This window comes from Uranotaenia lowii, chromosome 2, assembly GCF_029784155.1.
Source record: "Uranotaenia lowii strain MFRU-FL chromosome 2, ASM2978415v1, whole genome shotgun sequence".
NCBI classification, from domain to species: Eukaryota; Metazoa; Arthropoda; class Insecta; order Diptera; family Culicidae; genus Uranotaenia; species Uranotaenia lowii.
In genome coordinates, this window is record NC_073692.1 from 271121061 (window position 1) to 271131709 (window position 10649).

The window sequence follows — 10649 nt, forward strand, 5'->3', positions numbered from 1 at the left end:
TTTGTTAAACAATCAAAACGAGAATCAACATATGTCAAGTACTGCTGCTTGTTCTTATAAACGTGAAAAATTAAGTTCACTTATAGAGTTTGGACTAAGCAACTACCTTAACTTTTAGTCAAATTACCGTAAACCGGGGTAACATTGATCACCAGAGTGAAATTTTTCCACATAACCATCAATAACTAAGCCTAAAGTTGGAATATCTCAAACCTTTTTTTCTGAGCTTAAAAACCTATAAGTTGAATTTCAAATAAGGAAAAAACTTGGTTTGTTTTTTGATAATTTTAATTGTCAGTATTAATGTAATCTCAAAATCTTGAAATATCTATTTTTTCGAAGGCTCGCACACAATCATCCTTTCTGATGAAATCAAAGCGTTTAGAGCCAAACAGGTTGATTTATGTGAGAGTTCAACTTTTTTCTTAGTAAATGTATAGTAGAGAGCCCCAAATGATCCGACTTTTGAAAAAGTTATGCGCTGCAGGGTAAAATTGATCCTAGGCCTAGTACAAGATCTCATGCCAAATTTGGGCCAGATCGGATCACGAGAAGGGGTCGCTCAACGAGTCTAAAGTTTGTATGGGATTTTGAGACATTTTGTTCGGGAGAAACATGAAAAACCAGTTTTTCATCAATAACTTTGGATCCCGTCGGCCGATTTCTTTCAAAAACGGTTTTTCTGAAAGCCCAAATCCACCCGAAGACTGCATTTCGATAAGAGTTAAGATATAAAAGTCATTAGGCTTAAAAAATGGGCAAACTTTTCTTACGGTGGTATTCATCACTGTTAATGAGGCGTCCTTATGTTCGACCGTCCCAACTCATAAACAGTGATGAATCCTTAACCAAATGTGGCTTGAGATCTTGTAATAGGCCTAGGATCAATTTTAGCCTGCAGAGCATAACATTTCACAGATTTTGAATTTGCCATACAAATTTGAAGCAGTCTAATGTATAGTTTTGGTGTAGTTCTTGTGGTAGTTTGTGGTAAATTTTTGATATTAAAAAATAGGGATACTTTCCAAGAGTAAGCTAGTCTAGGACAAAAGGCTAGAAACCCTATCAAATGGTAAAGTTTGAAGAACAAATAAAAGGGAATAGTGCGATGGCATAGGGAATGGAATGAAAACAAACTTTCCTTTTGTTTTTTTAGTTATAATTATATTGGTCATGTTAAAAAATTTGGCCCCTTAATTTTTGCAGCATTATTTTACATCTTTCGATTTTAATTGTCGTTCGGCCTCAACACATTAAGAACCGCGATGTTGTTTTTGTTTTGGACCGCGAAGAAATCTGAACCAAGAAACACCAAAATTCAGCATTCTATGTCTCAGAATTCACTGGACCAAAAGTTACAAATTTAGCATCCTTGAACCACCGAAAGTTTTGTGTTCAATTTTGTAGAGTTTCATGATTAATTTTATATCATTTATGTTATGTCTCTAAGAGTAGTTCATTCGCAGAAAAGAAAGGACGAGAGTTCTCATACTTGTTCCGCAATTTGTTAACAACAAGCCTTTTCAACTATAAGCGGTGGCAATCTAGTTCTCCACGAGTTTTACTCTAACTGCTGTTTATTTTATTTGCTTATTTATTTATTTTATTTGTTTCAATTGGTTTAAAATAAAGGGTGTTCAGATCAAAAACTAGTCAAACTAAATCGCATATAAATCGATTATTTGTTTGTTTAAAAAAACAAAGTATCTTTCTTTTTAAAGTTCAGTAAAGTTCTTGTCCTTGGGCACAACCTGAATTTTGTTAGCGGCATACCGCTCCATGGCCTTTTTTCAAAATGGAAGGATGCCAGACCCGGCCAAAACAGCACAGACAAGTCATGTTTCTTCAGGAAAGGCAACAAACGCTTTTGAAGACACTCTTTTACGTAAATTTCTTGGTTGACGATGTTTTATGACCCCTCACTCTCTCCACCGGGAAGAGGGGAAAGAGGAGGGAGGTTTTCATACAATATTTTTGGATCACTCGAGAACTTATCATTCAAATTTATTAGCAAAGGGTATTTGAGTAGATTTTTTTTCTATGATTGTTTAAAGCTTCTACCTCCTTTCACTGATTCGATAAGGAGGGGGAAGGGGAGCTCTCATACACTTTTTTTTAATAACTCGGGGGGGAGGGGTTATGTTAGGATACAGTGTGTAGCCTCTTTTCTTTCAATATGATCTCATATAACTTAGTTTTAGATATTATAAAAAAAAACAAAATTGGAAAAGGAATTTTAACTTTTTAACCTACTTTCTATTTTTTTCGATATTCTTTGATACAACTTCAATGTGCGAATCTATAATTTTCCGTGTGAGAGAATATTTTTTTGTGGTAGAGAAACTCGGCTGGAAATATGTTTTTTCGGGGAGTTTTTTCGGCTTGCAGTCTTCTTGTTTTTAGCAAAAACGACATATTGATTTACGTTTCCAACGTTTCGATCCTTATTGGATCTTCTTCAGGGACTAAAATAGTGTTTATTCAGTTAGTTCTGCTGATTATAATTTATGCTTTCTTACCGAAAAGATGCCGTTTTCTTGTGAGTGTGAGATGTGAGAGAATATTGATAAAAGCTGATTTTCGTATTTGGTATACCAGGAAGACTGTATAAGCTCATTAAGAAATCTCTTGTTATAAATGTCATTTTACAAATGAATATTATTCACCTGTTGTTGAACAGAAAAATAATTTAAGAAACTTATTTTTTTTCATGAAACGAAATTTAATTGATTTTCATTTCACAACTAAGCGTTTGAGAAACATATATTTGAGATTATATTTTGATAATAATTGTAATAAACTAAAAACTGATTTTAAAACACAAATTTATCCTGTAATATTTTTCAGAATGATGATTCTAAAATATCATGTTGTTTTTAATCAATTTTTAAATTCATTTCTCATTGTGAATTGTAGTTCAAGAATTCCATTTCTAAATCTAAATTTTATTCTATTCTATCTTTATTTAAGAAGTTCACTGAATCTAATGAATTGAACTTTGAACCATTAGTTCGGAACAATATCAATTTTCCAACAAAGAGGGTAAATAAAATAAATAATATTAAAGAAAATGTTCACATTCTTTTAAAAATTCTCCCTTTTCTTCGATGTTTCAGAAATAATTGAAAAAAAGCTATGCTTTTAACTGACTTGGAAGTTTAAAAAATTTGCACATTTTTTTTTAAACAAAAAAAACTGTTTAATGTTACAAAAAAAAATTGAAAATATAGGTTTTGATAAAATGATCAGCTTCCTCGATGACTGCAAATAAAATGAGTGAATAATTTTGACTTCTCAGAAAAAGTTACATAAATTTTCTCTTTGATTTTTTTTTCACATTTTCACGTGAATTCAGGAATTTGATCAAAATTCAAAGAAATTTAAAACCAATATGAATCTCAGATTTTATTGAAAACAAAACGTTTTGCAGTCCTCTAGATAGATGTTAAATAAATTAAAAACAAGAATGTTAAAAAAATTCCAAACGTCCCTTAGTGATGTCAGCAATGAAATAGTTATATAATTTTCGATTGAATTTTCTTAAATTGTCAAATTACTTCTTTTCCTCTAACTAAAGCATTGTATCTCTGAAATTCGGAAATCTAGGCAAAATCTTGATCCTTCATGAAATTCAGGATAATAAAAATATATTTTTGATCGGTTTCTAGTTTTTTGTAGGTTTTTTATTTCATTGAGCTACAATGCAGTGAAAACCGCTAAGTTTTAGAATTATACGAGCCATAGAACCAAAACTAGAGGTGATTGACAAAATCTGACGGAATATTTCATGATGCCAAAATCTTTCGAAACAGTTATTGAAACATATGCACTGAAATAGCTGTTCTATTTCCAATAATAAACTTTTTTTGTCAAATCTGAAACTGGCTTATAACTTGCAATTTATATAATCATTGTGTGAATGATTTGGATTTATGATTGGTATGAATCTTAAAATTCAGCCGAGCTCGGAAACAAAATTCAAAATATGATTTTTTTAATAATGATTTCAAAATTTAAGGTTTGATACTTAAATCAGAATTTCATTCTTTTTTTTCAAATTCATATTATCGTTTCTGAAATCAAAATCTTGTTACAATATTTTCATTTTGATTTTTGATTAATGTTTTTTCTTCGATCTCGAAAATATTTAGAACTTAATAAAACCTAAAAGGCAACTTTTGATAAAAATAAAGAGCAATGATAATTTTTTTAATGGTTTAATTTGATTGGCTGAAAATATATGTAAGGTACACCAGAATAATGATTTGAAATTTTTTAAGATATTGAATACCTAAACAATAGCGTTGGTATGCATTTATTTCAACCAAAGATAGAAGTTTAACGTATATTTGAAACTTCGTGTTTTTATCCTTATAACAAAATGTTCTCTTTCTAAATCAATCTTGAAGATCGATCTTTTCCTAAAGATCGAATAATTCTATTTAGGACCCATCTCAGTCAGCACTCAGCATTTCGGCAGTTCTTATTTTTCAGATTTAAAAAAAAAATATACTTTTTAAAAAGTAATTTTTCAAACATAACTTTCAATCATAAATAAGAAATGTGATATTTTCAGAAAATATGAAATGGGCAAGTTGTGGTGTACGAGTAACGACTTCATAAACTATTTTATCGAGACATTAACTTTTAATATCAAAATGTAATGCATTAAATTCTGAACCAATTAATATACCGTATAGATTGGTACGCTATTTAGATTATCTTCTATATACATATTATTGGAAAATTACTCAAACAAATTTGTGACCTCACCGTGGAATGGGTTTTTAAACAACTTGTGTGATTCTAAAATTTGAATGCATCTTCTTAATTGAAATTAACTAACTGAATAATTCAATTGACAATTATTGTCTTCATTAAGACAATTATTGTCTTAATTATGCTTTCTGGTAAAATCGGGACTTCCTATTAGAAGATTATTGTGATGATTTTGATGAAATTCATTAAAAGGTAATAAAAGGAAAAAAGGATACCCTTTGTTTCAAACTTTTTAATTTTTTTTAATTCATGTTTCACAGCCAACAGTAAAATAATTAAAACAAAATTTTTGACATATTTTAAGTAGATCTAAGTAGTCAACGCTACAAGAAGGACGTCTTTGACAGAGGCTCTGAAAATTTCAAGATTTATCAGGAATAATCGTGATCAAGGTCTCCAATTTTCGATTCGTGATACCGAAAATGACTATTGCAGCAATAAGGAACTGGACGGTATTTTCAGCAAGGAAATGATGGAGGAATTTGAGGCTATCGAAACTTGATTATTCCTGCTTGTTAGGTTCCCGATCCCTGAATTGGACGTTTTTCCTCAAGGAATGCTCTCCATTAGAAAAGCGGATAGCACAAAGCTAAGTACTTTTTGAATTTTTAGTCTTTTAAAGCGTTTTCGTATATTTTTCACTGACACGGAGGCAGTAGCAAATTTCATAAACAAACAAAATCGTCGCCCGGGAAGATTCATACGTTATATGCATCGTTCAGGGTGAAGATTTTGTTTGTTTATTAGGAAAAAGTGTGCCCCTGTGCCAAAGGAAATTAGACGAAAACGCTATAAGTTAGGTCAGAATTTGAAAAGACACAGTTCACAATGAAACAATTTTAGCGTTTTAGTGAAAATGGAAAACTTTGACTTTCATTTTCGTCGTTTAATTGAATTGAGTTGATCGTATAGTGTAGTTTGAGTGTCTGATTAACGGCCTAAGGCGTCTTTATATTTTTTAATTGCCATTTTTACATTATTGTAAAACTAGATACCTTTTTCACAAAATTAGCCTTAAATAAACTAAACAATTAATCGATGTTATTTCAGGAAATTAAAAATCTCCAGAAAGTTGTAGTGTTCATAGGAATTCCAATTTTGGTAGGATCATAAATCCTGGATTCTGATAATTAATTATTTTGGAAACATAATACTAATATTTTCATAATGGAAAAGTTTTGACAAAATTTTTACAAAGATTATCTGATACATATTTTATACATGATGTTGAAATTTAATAAGTAAATGGTTAAAGAAAAAAATACAGTCAAGATTGTTTTATTCACATATTTTTTTAAACTGATAACTTTTTTTCAAGTTGATTCTTCAATATTGGAAGTTAATAGTATAAGAACATGATGTATTTTCAAACTTTCGAGTGTCGTTAGGAACAAAACAGGAGCGTAGCACAGTGTATAGGATTTTGTCAAAAGTCAAAGTCAAAGTCAAAGTCAAAAGTGTATCCTGCTCATATCCTTTTCTCCCAAACCTCCAACCTTAAATTATTTTGCTAGGATGCAGAGGTAACCTCGGTCCCAAAGCATAAAATTGATCTTTCATCCCTTTCTTCTTTTTCCAATCTATCCATTGACTACTAGGACGTGGCCGGCGCCGTTATTGATGTTCAAAGAGAGAGCATCTAGTTTGTGCATTGAAGATGAGCTGCTAATCCCAAGCACCATTCTTTTGACCTTTGAACAAAACTGATGGCCTCGGTCAATCACGTAGTAGCAACCATTGGCGATGTGGAATTCGTTCTACTGAGCCACGCCTGCGACAATGGAGTTCGAAATGCTTTAAAAGTAATGTCTAAGCAATAATGGAATCCCTTAATGATATATAAATAAACCTTACTATTGAGGTAGAAATTTATAATAAAGTATTTCGGGTTCCATAGTTCAAGGTGGATGTGAGTAGTCAATCCAGCTAAGCTAGCAGCTAAGCTAATTTTTGACATATTTTAAGTAAAATTGGGTTACAAAGTTGTTAATTTAATTAAATTCTTTAATAGTAAATACACATAGACTTCCTTCACTAATGTCAAAAATAGATGTACCGTAAAACGGGGTAACTTTGATCACCGGGGTAAATTTGACCGACAATAAACTTTTCCACATTATCATCAATAACTCAGGCTATAGTTGGAATTTTTGAAAACCGTTTTCTGCGTTCGAAAGCCTATTAAGGAGGGGGTAGGGTCTAACGGGTATAAAAAAACACCATTTTCACGATTTTTTTTTAGAGCTATCGTTCAAACAAATGTATTCAATTTTTTTGCATTATACAAATCATTGTTAAAAGAACATTTAATAATTTTTTCGTAGAAAAATATTGAAAAATGTGCCGGTGACGGAGCACTTTCGAGGATGCCTTTTAGAAAACAGGATTTGCGGTGGACACTGTATCTCAGCACAGAATCATCTGAAATCAAAAAATCTAAGCAAAATATTTTTGATAGATGTTTTTCTGGACCCCAACGTTTTTATTTAACTTAAAAAAATTTTTATGAAATTTTTGTGGCTGTTTGAAGTCAAAACTACGATTTTTCACGAAAAAATCCGCCATTTTTCACCTGTAAAATCTCCCCAAAGTAAAAAAAAACAAAAAAGAAAAACGTTGGGGTCTGGTATTTTATATGGAGAAAATATGTTCCAAATTTGAAAAGAATCGGATAAGTAGTTTTCAAATGACGATGTCCACGGACTTTAAAAAAGTGCTTTCGAGAAAAACGCATTTGAAGTTTCTGCTCTTGCTTTCTTGCAGTATTAGATAGGAGGAGATAAAGGCCTATAATTTCTACAGTTTTGCTCCAATTGACTTGAAAATTTGACACAACAATCTTGAAATGTTTTACAATAAGAAAATATAAAAATAAAAAAATCGATTTTTTGAAAGTGTTAGACCCTACCCCCCCCTTAATTGAGTATCAAATAGGCAAAATTTGGTTTGTATTTGAAATCTCTTTCTGTTAGTAAAAATCTAATTTTAAAATAGTAAAATATCTACTATTTCCAAGGCTCGCAAACAAACAGCTCTCCTTATAATACCAAAAAGCATTTTGAAGCAAACGGGTTGTTTAATGTGAAAGAACAACTTTTTTTCTTTGTATATGAACAGTTAAAGTGCTATTTTTATAGTCATTTAATAATAAATTTTTGATATTTAAAAAATAAGGACATTTTCCAAGAGTGAGCCCGTATTGGACAAATAGATAAGAACCTTATCAAATCGTTAACTTTGAAGAAAAGATGAAAATGGAAATAGTGGGAGGGCCTGTAACTCGCGGTTGCTCAGCGGGTGGGTGGTTTGTTTATATTTTGGATTAGTGGGTGGGGTGGATAGAACTCAGGGTCGTTATAGGATTTTTCAACACGGGCTATTTCCTCTTGAGTCGAACTCAAACAGTGATGTCCAAATGGGGGAATCGAGCTAAATGTTAAATCACGGGTGGTACCTCGCATGCTACCAACCGTTGTCAGATGTATGTGGAATCTAATCTAATTGAAGACCAAAATGCGAGAACTCTTCAGAGGGTTGTTTTTAGAGAACGACGGAATACGGTAGAAAGATCGAAATATGGGTGTAAATCATTCTTGGTAAAAAACTAATACAGGGGGGCTTGGTTTTAAAAACTTTTAGTGGTACATTTATTGGCTGCACAGAGCCTAAACTTGACGTCACAATTCGGTCCATACTTGCGGTTTTATGATTAGGTTTAAGGTTTATACATTCTGGTTCAGGAAACTGGATCCTCCGACTGGCAGCTACTCCAGAAGATCCACACCCAATTCGGCGTCCCGAATGGTGTTGGAATCAACTTGATGATGATTATGTGGGATGGCGGACCTTTTAGAGGTTATGTCCACCAGCGGCAATCAGTTTTCTGTCCACGGAACGCGGGTTCGGTTTCGTCTTAAACCGCGACCCGTCGAGGATGCTCCTGAGATAGAGGTTATAAACGAAAAGAAAAAGGTCCTCTGGACCTGACCAGATACATTAGTCAACTTGTTACGTCACATCTTTCACCGCATGGTTTATACAATGTTTCACGAAAATACAATAATACATTTTTACATATTTTTACCTTTTTCTTCAGGATATAATGTTAATTTGTTTGTTTTTCCTCGTTGTACTGTTTAACGTATTTTTAATCTGTTTAGCATAGGAATAACGTTTTAATACTTTTTTGACACCTCGTGTCACCAAACTAACACTTGATTGTGTACATTGCACAAATGTTACCTTTTTATGTATATTCGGTTTTAATTCGTTTCTCGTTTTGTGATTGTAATCTTCGAGTCGAATTTGTAGCTGTTTAATATAAAAATAGAACGTAATTTAACTATGTTTTTAACTGACCGCATGTTGTGTTTAGCTTGTAAACTAACCGTACTTTTCCTTAGTAACTTTCACTCGTAGTAACGACTTTTAGCTTGTGATCGTTTTTAGTGTTATAATTTATTTGCCCGTTTTTAATTAGCCTGTAATTTAGTTAAGAACTTTAAGAAATTTTTACACCTATAAAACGTGATATAAAATAACTTTTACTTTAACGTTTAACACGGCGCGCACAACTTTACTCTGAGGAGCTCGAGGACAGAAAGACCTTGCATTTCGTTGGTCGATATTGCGCAAGCTATGAAAATCCGACCGACACACAAAAATTTACAACTACAGAGTAAGCTAAGATACGTGTGTCGTTGTTTGGGTGATAGCACTTCCCCGTGTTAACAGTAGAGTTTCCTCCGCCCATGGAAATTCTCTTGTGAGAGAGGTGGCTGCGTGCTGTTGTAGGGAAAGCGGTAAAACGGGAAGAATCCCTGAGAGCCCTTGAGTGTCGATGACTTTGACGTTTCTAAGTCAGGGTTGAAGTCGAAATGAATGAATGTGTCGAGGACACATTTTTGGGGTGTAACGAACGGTTACATTACCCCATCGTCCCTTCTGAAAATGAATGAACTTCATTCATTTTACAATCAGAGAGATGAATGTAACACGATTCTCTGTTAATTTTTTATTTTGAACTATCAAAATTAAAATTAGACTTTTGGGTCTATGATTTACACGAACTGCCTATTTCGCAATCATCTGGTGATCGGAACAGCATCGTGTCACTCAGTGTAACTCACTGCAGTATTTTAGGTTAATGGTCACTCACTTTGAGATGACAACATCGAAATGTAAACAAAGTTTATTGATAAATTGGATCCAATGTTTTGAATTTTTCTTTTTTCATAGTCACCGGTGCTTCAATTTGGTGTATTTTCAGGGTAAGTATTCAACCTATTTCTCACAAAATTAATCCTCTAGAGCTCAGTTTGCAGATTCTAGTAGCCCTTTAATGTTTTCATAACTCTTGTTTGTTTCAGCTAGAACTGCGGTGAGGAAGAATTCGGAAGGTTAAAACCGATTTTCCAGAAAATCACCAGGTAAGTTTTATGATTGTGCTAGCAACTGCTACAACACATCCGAAAGATCGGATTATAAGAAGGTAATCTCGACTGTATTTCTTTCCAGTCTTCACACCTCATAGACCCTCGGTCGAGATGGAAGGGAATCAACAGTGAATTAAGGGTAAGTTTTATGTATCGTTCAATCTCATAAGACAGATACTAATCTAGGTTTCGTATTTGTTTTCTTTTTCTATCTTTTTAGGTTTCGAGTCAGCCCAGAACGGACACGGTGATACTCATCCGTGAAGGTGGACTGATTCAATCTCGTAAACCTATGAAGAATATTTTGCAAAATCGATGGTTTTCGTTTGTTCCTAATTGTTTTCTTTTTCTTCTTTTAGATGCTTCTAATAAACGGAAAATAATGTTATATGATTTTGTTTTTAACACATAATCCGAACATCCTACTACACCCTA

The 10649-nt window shown here is 32.7% G+C and overlaps 1 protein-coding gene and 1 long non-coding RNA gene across 2 annotated transcripts in view; both read left to right on the top strand.

Moving 5' to 3' along the window:
- Positions 1-8696, top strand: part of LOC129742637 (uncharacterized) — a 32642-nt gene extending 23946 nt beyond the window's left edge. Inside the window, exon 3 of the mRNA XM_055734565.1 lies at positions 8520-8696. Within this exon, the coding sequence (XP_055590540.1) occupies positions 8520-8696 (177 nt within the window). The remainder of the gene's footprint in view (positions 1-8519) is intronic.
- Positions 8697-9797: 1101 nt separating this feature from the next.
- On the top strand, positions 9798-10355 carry LOC129744354 (uncharacterized). The gene is made up of 3 exons (XR_008736900.1): positions 9798-10049; positions 10149-10208; positions 10297-10355. It is a non-coding gene; the product is annotated as an uncharacterized LOC129744354 (long non-coding RNA).
- Positions 10356-10649: the final 294 nt, after the last annotated feature.